This window comes from Schistocerca nitens, chromosome 2 (genome assembly GCF_023898315.1).
Source record: "Schistocerca nitens isolate TAMUIC-IGC-003100 chromosome 2, iqSchNite1.1, whole genome shotgun sequence".
Taxonomy (NCBI): domain Eukaryota; kingdom Metazoa; phylum Arthropoda; class Insecta; order Orthoptera; family Acrididae; genus Schistocerca; species Schistocerca nitens.
The window spans coordinates 640138458-640163316 of record NC_064615.1 but is presented as its reverse complement, the minus strand read 5'-3'; the positions used below and the strand labels follow the sequence as shown (position 1 = coordinate 640163316).

The 24859-nt window shown below is 36.8% G+C and overlaps 1 protein-coding gene across 1 annotated transcript; it reads right to left on the bottom strand.

Annotated features, from left to right (window-relative positions):
* Positions 1 to 5140: 5140 nt before the first annotated feature.
* On the bottom strand, positions 5141 to 6828 carry LOC126234536 (uncharacterized). Its single transcript, XM_049943233.1, has 2 exons — positions 6571 to 6828; positions 5141 to 6453 (listed from the first exon to the last, which is right to left on the bottom strand). The coding sequence occupies exon 2, from the start codon at positions 6451 to 6453 to the stop codon at positions 5989 to 5991; it is 465 nt and encodes a 154-aa protein (XP_049799190.1). The 5' UTR covers positions 6571 to 6828; the 3' UTR covers positions 5141 to 5988.
* Between the last annotated feature and the right edge of the window lie 18031 nt (positions 6829 to 24859).

Genomic DNA, 24859 nt, shown 5'->3' with positions numbered 1-24859 from the left:
TAAACAAACCTGATTTGTATCCTCATGGTAATGCTACTAGTGCCTCTCTTTTGCGACTAGACTGAAATTTTGATAGACATTGTCTTTCAGATGTAGAAAAATGCCTACCAACTTTCGTTTATGTTGCACTATTCCTTATTGGTGTTGCTGTTTTCCATTTGTGTACATCTCAAGGATTGGGTGAACATCTGTGATGGTAGCACTTTTATTGCCAAAGTGATCTCAAATATCTTGTGAAGTAATTACAGTTTGAATGCAAAATAAGTGTAAAATATGGTAATCTGGTGCTTTATAAAGCAACTTCCTTAAGAACTGTAGTGGCAGAATGCTTACAGAACAACTTAAAGACCATTACATTTAAAATTTCCTCATCACGTTACAGTAATGAGGGGTTTTGAACTTACCACCTATAGAGTGGGACTCTCGCACGATTGGAACTGGTGTCACAGACAGGCAGTTAGAGAACCAACTTATGTGGGTTAACATGTTATACACTATGACAGACACACCGTTTGTCTCAGTTATAATGATTAAGAGAATCAGTGACTACAAGACTGGTATTGTGTTATTGAATACAGTCGTTAAAAGGAGGAAAATATTTCTGCTTAATAAGTGCAAGAAAGAAACTGCAAATATACAAGTAATCTAGGGCTGAAAATGTGAAATATCAATGGATAAAATTAAAGTGTATTGTACAGTAGGTTTTAAAAGTGCACATGTGGAACACAGATGGGTATCATGTTAGAATGTTGCTACAAAAGTAGAGTGCTTTAACACAATTTTAATCAAAGTTGAATATTTGCAGACAAATTATAGTTGAATGAAGCTAAAATGGGCATAAGCCAAATTTTTTAAAGTTTCATCACGGAATATTGTACTAGTCTGCTTGTGTCTGTATATGTGTGGATGGATATGTGTGTGTGTGCGCAAGTGTATACCCGTCCTTTTTTCCCCCTAAGGTAAGTCTTTCCGCTCCCGGGATTGGAATGACTCCTTACCCTCTCCCTTAAAACCCACATCCTTTCGTCTTTCCCTCTCCTTCCCTCTTTCCTGATGAGGCAACAGTTTGTTGCGAAAGCTTGAATTTTGTGTGTATGTTTGTGTTTGTTTGTGTGTCTATCGACCTGCCAGCGCTTTCGTTCGGTAAGTCACATCATCTTTGTTTTTAGATATATTTTTCCCACGTGGAATGTTTCCCTCTGTTATATTAATATCATATTTGTAATAGGATTGAGGACTTATTAGCAAATAGAACACAACATATTGTTCTTAATGCAGAAAAAAAATCAGTATCTGCAGATTACGCTGTTGTATGTAGCAAAGCTGGAATGCCAGAAAATTGCAGCAGGAAGATCTGTAGAGGATCTATGCTTAGTGCAGCGACACATTTATTTCATTGTGCACAGTACTGTTGTTGACCATCCAAATAAACCAAGGTAATTATTATGCAAAAAAAAGGTGGAAAAGCCCATTATTATTTGGTTACATGATTGGTGACTAACAAATGAAGACAATCAAATACATAAAATATCTAGAAATACATGTCCTTGATGATTTAAAGTGAAATTACCCTACAAAACTAACTGTGGGAAAAACAGATACCAGACAGATTCACTGGAAGAATACTATGGATCTGTACTTAACCTGTAAAGGAGGTAGCTTAAAAAAATGTCACATGACTACTTTGTAACTATTATTCATCACTGTGATGCTATGAGAATGATGGCCTATTATCATGGTCATTCTTACGTACCACAATACTAACGTTTGATACCATTTCCTTGATCTGGAAACCCATACAACTAATAACATTAATTGTATTTAATTTTGCATATGGAGGGGGCCAATCTCATGTCTTATCTATACAAGCACAAGGTTAAGCCTTGCTCCAGAATATGAAAGCCAACTTTGAATCCCACAGAAAGGTGTCAAGCTTTACTTGAAATTACTTTTGTTTCTTGAATTGAGAAGTTTGCAATTTACACAAAACTATTTCACTGTTTACAGATTTTAGTAAAGATTAAACACACTGAGGATGAAGTACCAAAAATTCAGAGACCTAAAGATATGTTACAGAAGGTATGTGATTATCACACAGTTAAAACTGCTGGTTTGAACCATTATCAAAGGCCTGTTCAATTACTATCTTAGCCATGTGTGGTACTGTTGATTTTGGATTCTTGATTTTAATGCTCACACCATCAGCAAAATTACAGGTCTTGCATATTATTTTAATGTTCCACTATTCTGAGTGTATTTTATTCATATAGAGTACTCGGTTAATATGACTGACTGCTCCCTGTTACGAATGGACCACAGCCATGCAATCTTGCTACAATATTATAATCAGTTATGTAGAATTTGACGGTCAACAAAATCAAAGGCTGTGGAAAGAATCACCATAAAATTCTATCACTGTATTTTTTCCTACAACATGATTACTTATCAATGCAAAGGCCATTAGGAACAGAGCCCTATGTCAAATGGAGAAAGGGTGGGGAGAAAGTGGTTAGGATGTTTAAGCAATAATCTTAATACCTGGCACAAGTGGTTTAAGAAAACAGTAGATGAACTAAATCAAGGAGGCTTAACAGGAATTCGAACCTAGCTGCATCACTCCTCCTAATTTTCTGTTTTAGCTCTGCCAGGTTTAATTGTGATGTTATATGTTAGTTACTTGGTAGACAATTCTTTATAAAAGCCAAATTCAGACACAGTAAATCTAGTCTGCTGGACTAAATGTAATTATTTGCAGTCCAATCATTTATTGTTTGTTCAGCAGCTCTTAGTAATCATTATTTACAAGTAATCATTGGCTTTTGTGGCCAATGTCATTGATATGCCATTGTTTTTGGAACTCAGTGGGTCATGTTTTACTATTTTCATTTGTTTCTTGTTGAATATTTAAAATTAAGTAGAATAAAATCACACAACTGAGTATACAATAATATATAGAATTCAAAATATGCAGTCAACTAACCAGAGTCATTGGCTACGAGAGACTGTAGTCTGTAAACGTGATACAACTTCTTGACACAAGTAAGAAATGATTTCTTTGGAATAATAATTTCAATTTAATCATAAACCACTTCAAAATATACTTGCTTCAAAGAGTGTGGTGTCCCCATGATAACTTCTAGGTAAAATCTGTCAGTGATATACAGGTATTCAGAATTTGTTCAAATACTATATACTGTAACATACCCAATTCCTGTACTGTGTGTAAAAGCTGCAGAAACAGATTGTGAGGAAACTGCTATGGAGACAGTATGCATCTATCAAAAACATGATAGAAAGATAAGCACAACTACATTCTAAACGAGGAAAAAATTCTGCAATTCTCTTTCTAATCTGTCCTAAACCATACCGACTCTGGCAGCAGGTTAATTTTTGACTGAATATTTGTCTCTGTGTATTTCTACTGATATTTGCAACATGCCCACACCATCTGCCACAATGAAACACCGAAGTGAGCATCCTTGACAGAAAGAAGTCAACTGTGACTGGACTTAACATTTCGTACTCAAAGCGGAATGTCTCTTGCTAGTCCATGAAAGCTAGTAAGATGCTCATTTTCTCCTTGTGTGCAATAAAGAGGCTACAAATGACTGCAAATTTGTAACGTGGGTGTATGTAACAGAATTAAAATGTTGTAGGAAATACAATCAGCAAAGCTAACACTTCAATCTCTGACAATTAAGCCTCTTACAACAGGTCACAGATACTAAGTTGACATACAACAGATTAATTTTTTTTTCTTTTTTTTTTTTCATCCTGCATGAAAAATGCCTCAAAGATATTCTCAATGAACTGAAGAGTCTCTAAAATAATATGTTATTTTTGCCAATTCCTTACTTTTAAAATAGTGTCTCCTCGTACTTTATGGAAACCTGTATCATCAAACTGGATTTGACAACTTCCCAAAATGGATTCTGGAACATAACATACTTATTAGTGGAGTATGTTGGAGCTTTCTGAAGTACTTGGGATATTTATATGTTCACATGTACATTGCTTTTGACACAACACTTGAGATCTACATCAGTTACTTCCTTATCCACATGTAACATGTACCCATTTGATACAGAGCTCTTAAGCAGTGCTGATAATTGTACCACCAATGCCTTTTTTTTTTTTCTAATCATAATATGAAGTGCACAATACTAGTTTCAAGATCTGCATGACAATATCCAAGCAATATGTTTCTCATATTTTACACTTTCTTGTAACTATGCGATTTTCCCACACAGACCCTGATGCTGCAATACTTTCCAGCTTGTCATAAAATTGATGAAATCAAGTGTAGTAAAATCAGGCAAAACAATGCATATTCTGCTCTGCCGCAGATTATACTCTGAAAGATCTTCCACTGCATAATCAGACTGAGTGTTTACTTTTACTTAACATAAGGACTGCTGCGAGACCACCAGCAGACACAACAGATTCACACTTGACAGTAGTCCCCACAAGTGGCCACATGCTCCACTCTGTTTAGCACAGTATATTGTACATTAACTTTTATTTTCTGATTGAGATGAGACTGGTGGACAGAAAACAGGGACTATATTTTGCTCAATACTTTTGGTTTTGTTTTTGTAACTTTACACACCACAGAAAGATGCACTGTACTAAATACAGTGCAGCATGTGACCACTAGTAAGTACACACCTCTACTGTACCCGCCAGCAGCCTTGTGGCAGTCAATGTATTACAAATACTTCATATTTTGTATCAAGTGTAGAAGTGTACCACCATTCACTATAACAATACCAGTCCGAATACTTCTTAAACATGAAATTTTAATCAACTGAGATGTACACATTACTTTTTCGGGGGTGGGGGGGGGGTGGGGGGGAAATAAACCCATTTTCAAAAGGGCTTGATGTAAATTTTCTTATATGTTCCTTGAGCATCTACCTGATCTGAAATCATCAGTTTTTCTAAAACACTACTTTTATGAACAGTTACAATGATATAGTCCATGTCTGAATTATCTTGCCAGCCTGGAAATGTAAAGAAATTCCCATTACTATTAACAAACACAATTTTTCAAACAATTAAATAACAACTGACATCATATAACATGTACATTTAAAAGAATATGGTCAAAGTTACATACTGGACACCCCTCCTCCTTCCAACATGATGCAAATGTAAACATTAGGTTTCGCTACCAGTCAATTTGCTACCACTAGCAGATTCTCTGTTTTCTCATTTGTTGACTTCACCAACTCTCAATCAAAGTTTAACCTTCCAATCTACGCTAGACTTCGGGCTGTGCTACAAATTAGTCTGTCAATACAACCAAGATTTCGAGGGTGGGGGGAGTCCAATACTTAACTTTTGCCAAGAATCCTATCTGAAAGACATTCTATGTTTCAGTAATTCATGTATTTTATTTGTAAAGAAAGGGAAGAACATGCCTACAGTAATTTATATTTCTGATTCTGTTAATGGTCAAACTATTTTAACATGAGAATGACACTATAATGATCTCATCTTAGATCACAAACAAATAGGGGCACATTACAGTCAGAGGAATAGGAATACTTTGTTGAGACCATCATACATGAAACTAGGATAACATTTATCCAATATTTTATATAATGTAATCACATTACATTCTTTGGTAGAAAGTATTTTCTTTATAAATGAGCTTCTCACCAATTTTGTTAATACATATAAACGTTTATACTTTTTCTTGCCACATAAAATACGTGATATATAGCTGCAATATAAGGCATATTAGTTTACAATAATTTAGACACATTAATAAATACTCAGTTCATATGTGCACTTATGGGCTAATGCTATCACAATATGGTGAAACAAACTGTTCAGACAATACCGTAGAGCTTAGTACAGACACTGAACAGCCAAACATTTCACACACCATGACTTAAACAATTATTAACGTTGTCTGACAACGTGCACAATACAAACTGCTATTACCTGATTTTCATCAGGCTAGAACACAAAACTAAGCACTTATTCAGTTACTTGCAAGTACTGAATTTTATTTGACACTGATTCTAAATCTCGTACAGAAGTAGCAATATCTTCATCAGACCCTGCAACTTTCAAACTTTCCAAGGAGCGAGATTTAAATAAATTACTGCTAATCGTCGCAGTACTACTAATAATTGGTGTTGTACTACGCAGAAGATCGAGGTCACTATCAGAATTTTCACTTCGTGTGCGAACTCTTTCCTCACGTCCAAAACTTGGTGCTGGGTACGGTTTGTACCGAAAACTAGGTCCTTTGCGTGAACCAATTATCACACCTGTCACGTATCGGGTGTTCATATGCAGAACGTTCAGTGCTTGTCGATTCGTCGAATCACGACGCTGAGCCTTTTCCTTAGCATATTCTTTGCTACTATCTGTAACAGTGCTTAGCATTCCCAGCTCATGCAGAGCTTTATCCAAATCCGATAACATGGGCTCATCCATCTGAAACAAGGATTAACATGAAAGCGCAAAAACTGGCATTGGACATATTCTCATAGATACTAAATATGTTCTGTAGATGTGTTATTCAACACGGCAACATTTCGTGTCATACCATACCTTTGCGAAAAACCTACAGATGTTACCAAATCGGTTATAGGAATTCAGAAACTTTTATTTTCACACGCACCACCGTATGTGAACATACTTTAAAAATGACTCATGTGATTCTGTCCGCGGAAAGCGCTAGAATATGTATTACATTTGTTGGGAGTATTATATTGTTATGCGTGACCCAAGTTGTTTGTTTTTATCTCCGTCAACCTTAAGTCAACAACACGCGACGAACAGTTCAAAAGCTATCTGTGGCCCAGTAACCGAAGATCTTTGACTTTTCTGTCTAAAATGTTTTCCACTATGGAACCCAATGAACTTGCTACCACTGTGATGTATGATGTTACCAGTTATCTATTGGCACAGAGATTCCTGTCTGCATTAGTTGCTAATATTCATAAATTAGTATTTCATTTATTTATGGCTCTGCTACCGTAAGCGCAAATTGTTTCACTGGTGACTCGGACAAAGTACCGTCATTATTTTTTGATTCCATGAAAGATGAGCGCAATACTTACTAAGAAAAAGACCACAAAATAATCTTAATACAATTACCTTAATGATTGCTCCTCCCCTATGATTCCAACTCCTTACACACATCTTCATATTTCTATACGACAGCAAAGTGGGAACTGCTCTATCATTATAGGCTGTCACCAGTGAGCTCACAGGCCAGCACTTGCTAATGAGCGTGGGGTCTTCTCTGGGCCATCAGAAGCAATTATGTAGACTTAAACCTTTCCTTAAAGGAGATGTGTTGACTAGTTTCTGGAACCTAATATGTTTCTAAACTGATCAAGCATTCCTGTACATTATACTTCAGGGCATCTTTATAACTTCACCCTGTCCTACCTGCACTTGTTGTTTATCCTTACTACACAATTTTCTTGGGGAGACAACAGTGTACTTACTGAAGCTGTGTTTGGTCATTGTCGACTCGATGCCAGTAATGCATTACAAACATTTCACTGCCTCTTGATGATATAGTCAGTTCATCTTTTCTGGCAGCCACATTTCCACACTGTTGAAAAATTGCTAAAGTGGTCCTTATTCATAACAAAGGAAACAAATCAAAAAATAAATCTATACACCAATTGCCTTATTATCAGGCTCTTGTAAAATCATAGAAAAGGTAACATATAATAGGTAAATGAAATTTCTAGAAAAAAAACAAAATTCTCTCTGATAATCAGAATGGATTTAGGAAAAATAAATCAACAGCTAGTGCCATCTACGATTTTATGCACAATGCTCTGCAAACAGTGGACAAAAAACAAAGTGCCACTGGCATTTTTAGACTTAAGTAAAGCTTTTGACATACTGGACCACAACATGTTGTTGAACAAGCTCCAAGAGTATGGCATTAGAAGCACTGCACTAAAATGATTCGAATCCTGCTTGACAAACAGGAAAGAAAATACAAATAAAACAAGAACAAAAGGAAAACACCAGGATATGTTTCGCAGATGCAGAAATTCTAAGAAAAGAAGTACACCAGGGATCCTTCTTGGGCCAATCTTGCTTCTACTATATATAAAAGATTTAGACCTAAACATTGAGTCACAAGCAAATACTTTTTTTGCAAATGACACAAGGATTCTTATTTCAGGAAACACCTCAAGTAAGCTACAAGAGCTAAATAAATCTACAGCACGGTTAAGGGGAATAAACTACTGATAAACACAAGAAAACAACATTCCTAAATTTTCCTTTACAATATGATGCATGCTACACCAGTGTGAGAATAAACTCCAACAAAATTTCATCTCCTCTTGAAACAAATTTTTTAGTCATAAAGCATCAAAATAACTTAAAAGGGCACACACATATAAACAAACCGAATTAAATACTAGATAAGATATGTTATAGTCTACGATTACTCTCTGTTAAAGCAGCTTTTAGGATTGTCCGAATTGCCTACTTTGTTCAGTTCCATAGCGTCCTACAGCACAGAATTATATTCTGGGGAAATACGCAACCTAGTTCACTTATTTTTCTACCCCAGAGAAGTACTGTAAGAGCAATGCAACATGCTTGACAATAAAATTCTAACAAATCCTGTTTCAAAAGTCGTCAATCCTCCAACTACCCTGTATGTACATAGTAGAAATTTGTAACTATGTTAGAAAGAATTTAAATGACATAAATGAAAATTTTAATATCCATGAGCATGATACAACACAAAAGGAAAAGCTTCATATCGAGGCATTATGGACATATCCTACAAAACTTCCACAATGGTCAGTAGCATAGAAATTTACAACAGTCTTCCACATAAGGTAAAAATCATGTCATTATTCACACTCTTTCGTAAAACCCTAAGGACATTCTTATTAGCTACTCAGTAGCAGAATTTTTAGAACATTTGAAATACAAGAGACTCGAAACAAGACAGCACAGCTACTGCAAGTAGAGGAAGATCTTTTGTGGATAGTGTTAAAATTCATGTATCTACTGAAATAATACTGTATTTGCACTGTTTTGTTTACAGCTCTGTTTGTTGTTGTTCAGGGACCCACAATTTGGAAAGATTTTTTTGATGGATAGATAAATAAATAAAAAAAGCGTCGTTGGTATCGTTGAGGAAGGTAGTGTTGTTACATTGATATTGTTATTTTATTATAAGGACTCTCCTCAAACAGCACTGACCGTATTTCTTCATTAAAAATAGTGCCTTCTGTGGCTGTTTGCCTATTAAAATCGCAACACAAGGAAATACAATAGATAACGAAATTTTATTTATTGTGCATATGCAGTATGGCAGGAAGAATATGTGATTAAATTTGTGGGTGATTTGGGTGTATTCTGGGTGTGGAATTTATCATAGAGAATTGCTACCTCTAGCAGCAAAAATGGCTCTAACCTGGCTGGACAAATAGTCGAACTGAGTGAATCAATCTCAGTCGGTAGATCTCGGAAAGCTTGAGGCGGCAATCAATTACTTTTAGTAGCGTCCTATGTTAAGTAGCTCCTAGACCAGGCTGTTCCAGCTCGTCGGCTCCGTTGAGAGCCGCGGAGCGCCCCCTGCTCCAGGGAGCCGTGTCGCTCGCTGTGACCATTCAAGTGGGCCGGCACGCCGGCATGTGCCATGGCTGGCTGAGGCAGGCGGCAGGGCAAGCGTTTTGATGTGCCAGCTGCGTCTTACAAGATCGACAACCTCATACTCTTAGCTGCTAAGACGTGGTGGCATGCTACACCAGGAAATACGATGTTCAGGAAATAAATAAGAAATAACTGTTTTACAAGAAATTGCATACTAAATTTATTGGGCCTCTGTAGCTTGACTTTTCTTTTCATTACAAGATCGAAAATATCAGGCGTCAAAGTGTTCACAGCGTTAATGCGGAGGATGGCTTTCATTGTTGCATCCTGAAGAAACGATCGTTCCTTACTTTTTACTCTTTTCATTGCTGAGAAAAGCTGCTCACAACAATACGTAGATCCAAACATGCCCATGATCTGATCAGCATTGTTGTGAAGCTTGGGAAATGTTTTTGCTGTAATGAACGATACCATCGTGACAAATCCAACGTGTTGTAGCACCTGTCTTTCAACAAAGTTGAATTTTGCTAATCAATAATCTCCAATTGAAGTGATGGTGACAAGTCATCGGGGGAAACTGAAAAAGCAGTGCTGAACACTTTAAGTTCCATTTCCAAACTACTGAGGTCTCGGAATCGTGTTTCAAACGACGTGATAAGCTGCTTTAAATTTGCTTGGTAATCGCCGAAAGTAGTACCTTCATGTAGGTTTAAAGAAGCAAGACGATTGAAGAGCGTTAAATGTCCATTAGTCATTTCCCTCTCAAATAAACGTAACTTTTGCATGAACGCTTTGATCTGGTCGTGCATGTCAACGATTAGCTGCCCTTTGCCCTACAATGACAGATTTAAATTATTCAGATGCATAGTTATGTCAGCTAGGAACGCCAGCTCTGATATCCATTTTATATCTTTCAGACAACGCATTTCTTCCCCTTTCATTTCGAGAGAAAGGGTTATTTCCTCACGAATGGCAAAGAAAACATCAAGAACTTTTCCCCGACTCAGCCAACGAACTGTACTGTGGTAGGGTATATCCCCTTACTCCACTTCCATATCTTTCAGGAATCCTTTGAATTGGCGATGATTCATACTGTGACGCTGCAAAAAATTCACACACTTCACGACATCTTTCATTACGCCACCTAGCTCTACTGTTTCAGCGCACAGTGCCTCTTGGTGAATAAAACAATGAAGAGTCAAAATGTCATTCCCGAATTCGTCCCTGAGTTTATTTATCAAACGAGAAGCATAACCTTGGTGACACCAGATAATTTGTGGTGAACCGTCTGTCGCTACAGAATGGAGCTTATCCCACGGCAAATTCATATTGTCCACTGATTCACAAACAGCTTCAAAAATGTCACGTCCTGGCTCTGAGCACTATTGGACTTAACATCTTAGGTCATCAGTCCCCTAGAACTTAGAACTACTTAAACCTAACTAACCTAAGGACATCACACACATCCATGCCTGAGGCAGGATTCGAACCTGCGACCGTAGCAGTCGCGCGATTCCGGCCTGACGCGCCTAGAACCGCTCGGCCACCGCGGCCGGCAATGTCACGTCCTGTTGCGGTGTAATCGAGCGGTACCACATCCAAGAGTTCTTCAGTTACTTGCAGCTCCATGTCGACACCACGCGCAAAAACTGCAAGCTGAGCACAGTCCGATATGTCGGTGCTTTCGTCAAACACTAGGGAAAATGCAACAAAGCTCTCCGCCTTTTTCCTGCGCTGTGTCTCTAAATCCGCTGCCATGTCCAGGATTAGACGAGACATTGTTTGCTTCGACAGGCAAACCCCTTCAATTGCCTGCACATCCCTTGGAAACAAACATTCTGCAACGGCTACCGTGCACGATTTTACGAGTGGTCCCACCGAAAACGGCTTGCCACTCGTCGCAATGATGTGTGCCACCCTGTAGCTTGCTCGAATTGCAGACTCAGTAGTGTTTTCGCCGCTCTCATTCACCCGAAAATTATAAACGCATTACAGATCACGAACTATGTTGCATGTTTTGATACCCTCCGTATTACGAAACCATTTTTAAACTTAACGTCTCCTGGTATTTCGTTCTTAAGCCTGGCCACCAGTTCTCTGAGTGCAACGCCTTCTACCTGATCGTAGTGCGCTGCGTGAAGACGTGTATAATGTGTTTGTATATTGTACCTCTTCGCAGAATTAAATACTTTGTGACATACAAGACACTGCAGACGACCATCCCTCTCAATGAATAGAAAGGTATCCTCCAGGGCTCCCGCGGCTAGTCATAGCTGTCATTGAACACGGATTATTCCTTCAGTTGCGGCTGCATGCGGCCAGGGGCAGTGAGTTCGGTTTCCCCCTCCACGCGGGCTCTGAGCTGCCGCAGTGAGCGCTCTGGAGTGCTCCGGCTCCCTGGAGCTCGGTTGAAACAGCCTGTCCTAGACAGTCAGTAACACTGACAATATCTTCTGGATGCGTAGTAATATTGACCATATAGAAGTGAGATTGAGGGGATACCCAGTAATATTGAGAACATCAAAGAATTGGAAATATATTACACTGCCTGGAAAATTTTGCCATTTGTGTACAGTATTGACGATATCCTTGACAGGTCTCTCGCTTGCTATGTGTAGCCTACACACTACATTTGCATACAACACATCTTCCAAATGACGAAAACCCAATTTTGGAAACAGTTTTTGGCTGTTGTGTTCAAATGTCCTGAATCAGAATTGCTAACCCAGTTAAATATGAAAAACAGCTTTTCCAGTTTCTGATTTAGTCAGCCCAATCGCTATTTCTCTTCACTCAAGTATTAGAAGTAGACAGTTTCATGCTTAGTCTAATATTCCTGCTTCTCCTTCACTGTACAATAAGTCACCTCCCCAATAGTAGTCGAATATAGACCATTTCACGCTGGTTGTCACATCCCATCCCATCACATGCCATCAAAACATTCTACAATTCATTTCAAATGGCAGTACCAAATTGGACATCCAGTTTCATTAAGGGGGCAATGTATATCCTATGCTGCCAATTTTGAATTATCGAATTTTGTGACCGGCCATCTTGGAAACTTTTTAAGACACCAACTAAAAATTATCCATAATTACTGAATACACCTTTCAGGATACACTGAACTAGAATTATAACTAAAATTGTACTGTGGGACGTATCTTTTTTTTCAAACAATCAATTTTTTGACAGAATTTTGTAAATAAATTAACATAAAAACAAAACAAATCAGGATATTTAAATTATTCTAGTTCTATATGTCTTGAATCTCACACTTGGCATGCTGTGAATATTTTGTGTCTCTACCATCAGTACTTTTTTTTAGAAAATGGGTCATTTATTGTAAAAAAAATTTAGTTCAGAGATATTGAGGTTTAAAATTTTTTATTACAAATTCTTATACAGACTTACATTTCTGCACCTTTTTTGCACTAGAATTGCCCTGGCCCATAGTCTGTGTCTTCTTCAGTGTCACAACAGCCCAGTGGTGAGCAGTGAACTCTGCTTCACGTACACGAAGCTCATTGAGTTCTCGCAGACCTTTAGCTGTGTCCTGTCCAAATCTTACTCATAACTTCTCCAGAACCTTAAGTCTTTCATAGTTCCCACCATTAAAACTTATTACAGTACCAGACACTGCTAACTTTAGAGTCATAAGGCCAACAAACACATTTTTAGGTAGACAGCACCACACAACAGTATTGAAGGACTGATTCACATTCTGGGTCTTCGCATGTAAACACTGCTTCAGTTGCTCAAGATTTTCCAAATCTCTGTAAATAGGTTTGATTGCATCCATTACTGCCAAAGGAAGAGAATGATTATGTGTAAATTCATGCAGGGTGCCAGAAAATTCAGCTTGCCTATATTTACACCAAGTGTTTGGTCTAGGTGGATACAAAGCATAACATGGCTTTTCATCAGTTGATATTCAATGACAGAAAGTGCTCCACACAGCTCTTTTCATCTTCTCTAAATTGTCACAGTTATCTATAATGGCCTTCCCATAATATTCTTGAGATTCATCAATTACTTTTTCCGTTAGTCTTCCAGCACATTTTATTGTCTTGCCATCAGACAGTTTTGTGTTACCCAGCTTGGTTTTTAGGTTATGCAGACGTGTTCCCATCCCTTTCGTGACACGTCATACACACTCAAGATTTGGAAAGGAACATCAATGGCTTACTGTTTTGTATTGCACTAGGGGACATGGTCACATCAGAAACATTATAGTTGTTTCCTTCACTGCTAGCACTCATGTTTTCAAGTACTTCAGATGGAAAAGCAGGTCTCATATATCTATTATCCGCAAATTTGCGTTTCTTGAAGTTACTTTTACGCTTAGTCATTTTATTTACGTATAAAAAGCAATAGATGTTAGCTTACTACTTAAGTAGCCGATAATCACACTATTTTCAACGGAAACTAATATCAGAAACAAAGGATTGATTTGTTTATTCGTAATGCCAACTTCTGAGACATAGCAGTAGGCACAAAACAAAGCAATTCACAGCCTTCTAGACTATTTAGTTCCTAAGATATGAATGCTCAACGGTGTCAGTATATGCATAGCTGCGAAATTTGAGTTACACGTCAACATTGAAAATATTATTTGAAGGTCCCACAATTGTCTGATATTAATTTTTTATATACCAAAATGTTCAGGAAAGTCGAAAGTACATAATTACATAATGAACCCAAAAATTTAGAATGTGGAATAGTAAATTTAGATACTTTGATCATATTAGAACTCATTCGATATGTTATTTAAAAATAAAGTTATAAAATTTGTTTCTGATACATATGGAGTAAATATCCCAAAACAATTAGTTAACTATTTAGGAAAGACTCATTTATACTAAAATATCGAGAGAATTCAAAACCTTGATGATGTAGTTTGTGGAATTTCGTAAATGAACATTTTTGGGAATCAATGCATTGACAATTTGGAAAAAGTAAAATGTTTTCAATCATTAGCACCTACAGATTTTTAATCAAAATTCAAAAATTTTCGATCTTCATTATACACACAGATAAATGGTTTTTTAGACAAGTTCAGAAAGAATTAATTTTGAACCAACTGGAAATTATACTGTTTTTAAGGCAAAACAGTTTCGAATGTAAATGTACCAGTTGATGCAAAAAAATCTAGTTTCCGAAATTATTTACAGGTTAAATTACGAAATCTTGTTACAAAAACTAAATATACAAATAGTTTAACACAATTGAATATTTATGCTCGCAAAACGAATTCAACTAATTAGTTTACAGCAAAAGGAAATGGGTGATGTTTCTAAGATTACTTCTTAAAAACAGATATTACTCCATGCTTAAACGATTTGAGTAATCTTAAAGAAAAAGAATATGATAAACAGATAATTGCATTTTCTTTTCTGACTGGAAGTGAACAAGAGTTGCACAATTTCAACGAATATGATTTTATTCTTAAAAATTTTCTTGTTTTTGATCAGACCATAAAGAGTGATTTAACATTTAATGATTTTGATATTTCAGTGAGTGTTGAAGACAGACTTTATAATATAACTCCTAATATTCGATCGATCAAATTAGTTAGCAAATCAAAACTTCTAAATGTTACATTTATGGATTCTGTTAAAACTGCTCCAGTTGATGTAAAGATAATTGTGTTTTGTGAAATAATTTAACTGTATTTTGTTTTAGATAAATGAGGCACAATAACCAGATTTACTGTTTAAAGTGCAAAGACTTTACTGGATTACTTCTTCCTCATAGATTAACAACTAAAATCGGAAACGATGAATTGTGGTAATTTGTTTAATTTGAAAAACTAAAAAAAATTAAATTCATTAAAATAATTTTGTAGGTGAAAGATTAAATATTCGTGAACAAATTATTAATGCACTACGTAAACCAATTAGAAAGAATTAGAATAGACAAAATGTAATTTCCTCTGGAAAGTCGAAAGAAATTGCTAAGATAAATAAGGGTATAAATTCTTATTATCTGTTATAGATATTTTTTCAAAATTTGAATGTGCAATCGCAGTTAAAGATAAAACAGGTGATAATATTCTGGTTCTTTTGCAAAATATTTGAGTCAAGGAAACCAAGAAATTTACAACCAGATAATGGTAAGGAATTTTATATAGAAGATTTTGAAAAATTACTGAAAAAATTAACATTAGTTACTATTCAACTTTTAGTGAATTAAAAGCAACTACTGTTGAAAGATTCAGTAGAACATTGAAAGTAAAAAAGTGGAAGAAACTTGCTCTTCACAGAAATTATTATTGCATTTACTTAAATTCAAAATTAGTTAACGATTGTCATTTTAGATAAAATTCAACTATATAAATGGTCCCAAAAGATGTAAATAAATAAACCGAAAAAATCTTTTTTATAACTGTTTACACTACACACACACACACACACACACACACACACACACACACACACACACACACACACACACAGACACACACATTTTCAGGGTGAACTGTCATCAATAATTTACAACTTAGTCATGAAACATACAAATATGAATAAATATTATTCAAACACGGTGAACATTTGGTAAAACAAAATACCACTCAGAATAGAAAGCACGGAAAAGACTGACACGCTTTCAAAGAATTAAAAGGTAACTTAGTCTCAGGTAACTATTACGTGTAAAAAAAAATTACGAGCTAGTTCTTTTAGGGCACTTCTTTGCCTAACGAAAATGTCATTAATTAACATGCAACTTTAACCACCAATATGACATTTTTCGCAATTTTGTTACAACATATTTTACGAGTACTGACAGTTTTGGAAAGATTCTCAATGTTTTGGAGTTGTGAGTAGTTTATATTCATTGGACATAAGATAAATGAGCTACTGCTTTAATTCATCTGTGAGAATGGCTAACCATCCTTAGATATCACAGACAAAACTACTGAAAATAGTTTTCATAATTGCTAAAAATAAGCTTCTTTGTTGATACACCTTAATGAAATCTGTTGAATATATATATATATATATATATATATATATATATATATATATATATATATATATATATATGTATATATATATGTGTGTGTGTGTGTGTGTGTGTGTGTGTATGTTATTGGCTACCATCAGCTTACTTTTGCTTATAAATCAGTGAGCCATCTCACTTCAGGGTTGATAAATGAGTATTAGGATAAATAGCACAAACTTTTCAGTGAGTTTCGGAGTTCATTCTTGCCAGAACTTTAATTTCTCCCTTATCCAGAGCACAGTAGGTTACGTGTAACACGCATCTCACAAAACTTCTTGCAAATGTGAGGACTTTTTGACAGTATATGTAATATCGGCAATCAATGTGGCAGGTGCAATATTCATTATGGCATTTGTAGCTACTTTGTGTCATAACTTGCAATTTGCCATTAGAAGGCAATGGCTCAGACACAGCACCCTTCTTATTAAATGTCAGGTAAAGTGTATCAGAGATGTAAGTCTTCGAAAGATACGATTGTCAGGACGTAATTTTTTTTAGTTGCTGGGAACAAAATCGCTACCCTTAGTTAACTCAAACCCCTGTGAACCTGCAGTTAGTTCATTCTGATCGTTGTTTGTGACAACATGCTTTGTACCTTGTACGACAATAAAATATATTTGTATGGAAACGCACGACCTGTTAGTTGTTATGTAACTACTATTCCGAGTACCGAACATTCTACACTATGCCAATCCAGACATGAGACAAATGCAATAGTGTGATGGTAAAGTCGTGTTTTATGGAGTCGAGATTGCAGACTTCCATCCTCCTACATGCCTTTTTTTCTTATCAACATAGTGATGTTAACATATTCTGGTAATTTCATATGAATGTGATACAAGTATCTTCTGCAATATTAGATATTATTTACGATTTCTGTGTGATAAGAGAACGAAGTATGAAATACATATATTGTTGTTTATATCCAAAAATGTGATTATGCAGGAACTTAAGAGAACAGCTTTAATTACTGCGGCTGAAACGTTCGTATTCTTCTTCGTCGCAAATATTTCGCTGTTATTTCCGAATATGTGGCGGTTTGTGACTGTATGGCTAGGCAGGAACCTAAGAGGGCGGTTCAAACATCTTGCCATAAATATTTCGTGGGTAAGACTCATCTCACAAGACTTCCAGCAAAGTAATGGCACTTGCAGTTGATATATTTCTGCCGCTAAAAAGGTTTTACATGGGCGTATTTAAAAAGTTAAGACGTCGATCACTTTAAAGTATGCGTGTATTTTCAATTATATCAACTGTAACAACAGAAAACAACGAAAAAGAAAAAGAATCGTTAGAATATGGCAGAAAAAGATGAGCGATGTCCCACATGTTAATTTAGTAAGTGAAATCAGAATCAAGTACCCGGAAGATTTCATAAAATATTTATAGAGCAGGCCAGGATAATACAACAAATTACTCGTATTAATATCGATAGGTCAAACATCTTGCCCTTGGGTGTGAAAAACTGCCCCTAAAGGTAGAAGAAACAGCAATGATCAACGGCAAGATGATGCAGACGGCATTGGAAACCACTGCATTACAGACACAATGTGTCTCCACAGGACAAGAGGATTGTAATTTTTTAAAAAAAGTGTCATGATGATCTCTTCATTGGGGAAAGATTCTGGTTGTCCCCATTCCGAACTCTGGGAAGTGCTAAAGCTCAATCTAGATATGATTGAGGTCTGTGATGTGAAATGGAAGGAAGACAAGGATTGCTGGGCAGATGAGTATAGGGTAACTTCAGTAGTAGCAGAAAATGGTATAATGGGATTGGGATTCGTTATGAGTAGGAAGGTATGGCAGAGAGTGAGTTACTGTGAATAGTTCAGTGATAGAGTTGTTCTCATCAGAATCGAAATCAAACCAACACTGACAACAATAGTTCAGGTATACATACCGATGTTGCAAGCTGAAGATGAAGGGAGTGAGAAAGTATGTGAGGGTACTGAATGGGTAATTTAGTACATAAAGGGAGATGAAAATCTAATACTCATGGAGGATTTGAATTCAGTTGTAGGAGAGGGAGTAGAACAGAGTATTACAAGAGAATGTGGGCTTGGTAGTAGAAACGAGAGAGGAGAAAGACTAATTGAGTACTGCAATAAATATCAATTACTAATAGTGAATACTCTTTTCGAGAATCACAAGAGGATAAGGTACTCTTGGAAATGGCTGGAGATATGGGAAGATTTCAATTAGATTTTGTCATGGTCAGGCAGAGAATCCGAAATCAGGTACTGGATTGTAAGTCATACCCGGGAGCAGATATAGACTCTGACCACAATTTAGTCATGATGAAGAATAGGCTGTAGTTTAAAAGATTAGTCAGGAAGAATCAGTACAAGAAGAATATGGATACAGAAGCACTAAGAAATTAAGAGATAGTTTGTAGCACTGTGAGGCAATAGACAGTGTGATAATGAGTAGATCAGTAGGCAGTACAGTTGAAGAGGAATGAGTGCTACTAAAAATGGCAATCATAGAAGTTGGAAAGTAAACCATAGGTACAAACATGACAACTGCGAATAAACCTTGGATAACAGATGAAATACATCAGCAGACCGACGAAGGAAAGGACGACACAAATGTCCAGGGAAATTCAGGAGTACAGAAATACAAATAACTTAGGAACGAAATAAATAGGAAGTGCAGGGAAGCCAAGACAAAATGGCTGCCTGAAAAATGAGAAATAGTTGTTGGAAGGACGGAATCAGCATATAGGAAAGTAAAAACAACCTTCAGTGAAATTAAAAGCAAGAGCAGTAACATTAAGAGTTCAATGGGAACTCCACCATTAAATGCAGTGGAGAGAGTGGACAGCTGAATAGAATACACTGAATGCCTCTGTGAGGGGGATGACTTGTCTGATGGTGTGGTAGAAGAAGAAACAGGAGTCAACAGGGAAGAGGTAGTGGATCAGTATTAGAATCATAATTTAATAGAGCTTTGGAAGGCTTAAGATGAAATAAGACAGAAGAAATAGATAACATTCCATTGGAATTTCTAAAATTAATGGAGGAAGTGGCTACAAAGTGACTATTCACGTTGGTCTGTAAAATGTATGAGACAGGCGATATACCATCAGACTTTTGGAAGAACATCCTCAACACAATTCTGAAGATAGCAAGAGCTGCTAAGAGCGAGAATTATAGCACAATCAGCTCAATAGCTCATGCTTCCAAATTGCTGACAAGTATAATATACAGAAAAATGGAAAAGAAAATTGAGAATGTGGTAGAGGGCGATCAGTTTGCCTTTAGGAAAGATAAAGGCACTAGGGAGGCAGTTTTGACATTGCAGTTAATAATGGTAGCAAGACCCAAGGAAATTCAAACACATTCATAGGATTCGTAGAGTTACAAAAAGTGTTTGACAATGTAAAGTGGTGCAAGATGTTCCAAAATCTGAGAAAAATAGGGGTAATCTGAAGGGAAAGGCAGGTAATATACAATATGTATAAGAAGCAAGAGGGCACAATGAGAGTGGAAGACGAAGTTTGAAGTGCTCATTATTAAAAATGATGTAAGACAGGGATGTAGTCTCTCACCGCTACTGAACAGTCGGTATATGGAAGAAGCAATGAGGGAAATAAAAGAAAATGTCAACAGTAGATTTAAAATTCAGGGTGTGAGGATACCAATGATAAGATCTGCTGATGACATTGCTATCCTCAGTGAAACTAAAGAAGAACTGCAGGATGTGTTTTTGGTGCCTCTGGCGTAAAGCGCGATATCTTTGGACTCAATCATCTTTGATTTATCTTTGTCTGTGTTCTCTCGGCGCGGTACTTTTTTACTGCCATCTTGTATTCGCCTACTTCTGTGTGCTAAATAAATGTATTTTCGACGTCTAAAGTGTGTTATTACCGCCCTACGACACGTAATAGCCACATGTTAAATGGAATGAATATGGACTGAGAGTAAATCGAAGAAAGACCAAGTTATGAGAAGTAGCAGAAATGAGAACAGAAAGAAACTTAAAATTACATTTGGGAATCATGAAGTAGATTAAGTTAAGGAATTCTGCTACCTAGGCAGGAAAATGACCCATGACAGACAGAGCAAAGAGGACATAAAAAGCAGACTAGCCCTTACGAAAAAGGCTTTCCTGGCCAAGAGAAGTCTGCTGGTATCAAATATAGGCCTTAACATGAGGAAGAGACTTATGCGAATGTTCGTTTGGGGCACAATATTGTATGGCAACGAATCATGAACTGTGGGAAAACCAGAACAGAAGAGAATCAAAGCATTGGAGATGTGGTGCTACGAAAGAAAGTTGAAAATTAGGTGGGTGATATGGTAAGGAATGCGGAGGTTCTCTGTAAAATCAGTGAGGAAAGGAGCATATGAAAAAGTCTGACAAAAAGGGACAGGCTGACAGGACATCTGTTAAGGCATCAGGGGATAACTTCCATTGTATTAGAGGGAGTTGTAGAGTATAAAAACTGTACAGAAAGATAGAGACTGGAATACATCCAGAAAATTATCGAGGACGTAGGATGCTGCTTTGAGATGGATAGGTTCGGACAGGATAGGAATTCGCTGCAGGATGCAACAATCCAGTCAGAAGACTGATGACTCAAAAAAAAGTAATAAGACAGCTAATAAAGTAAGTTAATAAGGGATGAATCTTTGTCAATGACAGATTAGGAGTAACTTCACTCCTGGTTGACAGGCATGTCATTTGTATGCTTGATGTTTGGTTTTGTAATATCAACAGACAAAATTAGTGAAATACTAAACTTAAACCTGCAAGGCAAATATATCTGCCTGCCAAGGATACATTCAGGTAATTAACATAATTTTTTTTTTTACGTTTTGTCATAATCTGGTGAACTTACTGCGTATTTTGCAGACCTCTTACTAAGGTTCGTTCTGCGTATCTGACGTCACAAAACAAAGTCAGCCAATAAACAGAGAACGACGTTGCCAGCACTTGACTGCAGTGCAGAGCACGGACAAGTGTCTTCAGTTTTAGAAACGTTCAGTCATAAACAAAGTAATTGAACAAAATCAATGTCTTGATAGCAGACTTTCTTTTATAGAAAGTTTGGAAAAAGCATACTTTATACCAATTGCTTCATATTCTATTAATTGATTAAACCAAACAAGCAATAAGCCTCCTAATTCAGGTGATAGCAAGGAAAGGTGTTTGTATCATTTTCACTAACCGCTTTTTCGCATTAAAGAAGAGCGGTAATTGTTTATTTCCTATTGTTCTTCGACGAAACGTGAGTAATTCATAGTCATACCAACAGTGTTTGTCGGTATTTTGCTGGGATTTTATTGAATGACGAGCTGCCTTAGCATAATGGTTAAAGCCACTGGCTGCTGAGCGAAAGGATCTGAATTCAAACCTTGTTCCATGCGTAATATTTTCTTTATTTAAAAACAATATCGAAGTGTCTTACTTCATGAATTTTATTCGTTTGAATGTAATTTTTTGAAATTTCCAGTGACAACTAAAATCGACCATACGGAAAGTATACACTATGGAATTTTACCTCTGCAAACTCTTCAAAATTTCGTGCAATGGTTTACTACATCTAATGCTGCACAATAACTGCGTTGAACATCGAAACAAAATTAAGTCATTTATGGGGGGAAGGTATCAGTCAAGAAGATGTGTAAAAATCAAATTTTTGGGCCAAATAGTTTTTGTGAAATCGAATGGTAAAGTGTGTCAAAGCAGTCGAAACACCATGTGTCTGTACAAGCGAGCAGTGCAGTGATGACCAAATCGCGCACAGCGCGGAATGCGGGGAGCACATCTCTGTAGCAGCGAAAGGGTTAATGCAGCCATGGTGGCTTTAATTCATAAACTGCGCGCTCCCCCCCAAACGTAAGTTTGCGAACTATATTATGGCACTGCTTCTCTTGGCGCATACAACTGGCAACACAGCAATCTCCCGCGTCTGGGCGAGCATGCGCGAACCGCCAAGATAAAAGAAATGAACTATATTCATTGCGCATAGAAGATTTATTTTTCGAAGTGGAAGCGTTTTTCCAAACTGCACTGTAAGCCACCAACCTATACTATATTTACAAGTTAATAAAGTAAGCAGTGTCACAGACAACACTCTATTGACCATTATAAACTGGAACATACAATGATTACCATTTCATAGGTGTATTAAAATTGTTTCGTGTTATTATTACTTGAAACACTCAATATAAGGAATGGCATATACGAAGCTGATTTGAAAACATGAACACTAATGCTGTGTGACTGGTTCATGAAGCTTTGTCAACATCTGGATGGAGAACATTGTCAAACTGGCAACACTTGACCCCATATGTTCAGTACCTACATCTATGTAAAAGCTGTGCAAGAGGAGGAGGGTACTTCTGGTAACACTACGTTCCTGTGGTAAGAATTATTGTTGGTAAGCCTCTGTATTAGCTCTAATTTCTCGAATTTTCTTGTTGTAGTCATTTTTCGAGACATATGCGGACTCTGACTCTAACCAGAAAGAATCCTCTCAAAATTTCAGTAGTAAACCTCTGTGTGATACACGGTGCTCTCTTGTAGCGTCTGCCACTGGAGATTGTTGAACGTCCCTGTAATGGTCTAGCGCCGAGTAACCGATCCTTTGACGAAAAGTGCTGCTCTTTCTTCGCTCTTCTCTAGCACTTCTATTAGTCCTACCTGGTACGGGTCCCAGACTGACGAACAGTATGCAAGAATCGATTGAACAAACGACTTGTAAACCACTTCTTTAGTGGATGAATTACTTTTTCTTAAGATTCTTCCTAAGAATCTCAGTCTGACATCTGCTTTCCCTACAATTTGTTTTATGTCATCATTTCATTTAAGGTAGCTCTGGATTATACTCTAAGATATTTTATGGCAGTTACTGTTTCCAGAAATTTGTCATCACTAATGTAGTTGTACATTACTTTTTGTTTCCTATGTATGTATTGATTTAAGTGTCAGGAAATCGTTTCTGAAAGCATTTGTATGGAGTGTAGTTATGTATGGAAGTGAAACATGGACGACAAATAGTTTGGACAAGAAGAGAATAGAAACTTTCGAAATTTGGTGCTACAGAAGAATGCTGAAGATTAGATGCGTAGATCACATAACTAATGAGGTGGTATCGAACAGAATTGGGGAGAAGAGGAGTTTGTGGCACAACTTGACAAGAAGAAGGGACCGGTTGGTAGGACATGTTCTGAGGCATCAAGGGATCACAAATTTAGCATTGGAGGGCAGCGTGGAGGGTAAAAATCGTAGAGGGAGACCAAGAGATGAATACACTAAGCAGATTCAGAAGGATGTAGGTTGCAGTAAGTACTGGGAGATGAAGAAGCTTGCACAGGATAGAGTAGCATGGAGAGCTGCATCAAACCAGTCTCAGGACTGAAGACAACAACAACAACAACAACAACAACAACATGTATGCACATGTATTGACAATACTGAGAATATTTTGCGGGCCATCGATATTCCTAGTATTGACAATGCGTCAATATACGCAATATACAGCCAATATATTGACGATTTGACAGTATTATTGAACATATGAGGACCCCTTACGGGGAAGTAGCTAGGCCAAGTGGCGTCCTATGAGCAAATTTGTTTGAAGTCGTGACATCACCAGTTACAGTTATATTTTCGGTGGAGTTATGGTGTCACATCTTTCGTCCAAGCAGTGCACTCACTTTGCTAACATTCCTCTTCTCCGAGTTTCAGTAAATGGCGCTAACTTATGCTACTTGATCAGAACAAAATTGTAAGAAAATAATCAACAGTAAATGAACGTTTAAAATACTTTCAGGGCTGGTCAATCACACGGTAAGTGCATGAAGAAATTGGCACTCGTTGCACACAGGAGATACTGGACATCGGAATACAGTGATGGATGTGGAATATTTACATAAATAAAAATAAATTTTTTAACATATCACGTTTTTAGTTCAGACTAGACTCGCCCTATAGATATTCCTAAATGCATACAGGTAGTCTTGAAAACTTGGGACTATAAATGTTTAATAGCTATGAAAATAATTGTAAGATTCACAATGAAAAACGAGGGGCACATGCAATGCATAATTACTCAGTGAACTACTCTTACATCAGTTATGTGCTGGGAGCACAATATGTTTTTTATTTGATATAAGTATAATCACAATCACAAATTTTCAGGACTACCTGTATGGGGATAGTAGAAATCATTTTATACTTTTTACTCCAATTTAAAAATGTGGTATGCTAAAAATTTGTTTTTAATTGAGTAATTATTTTC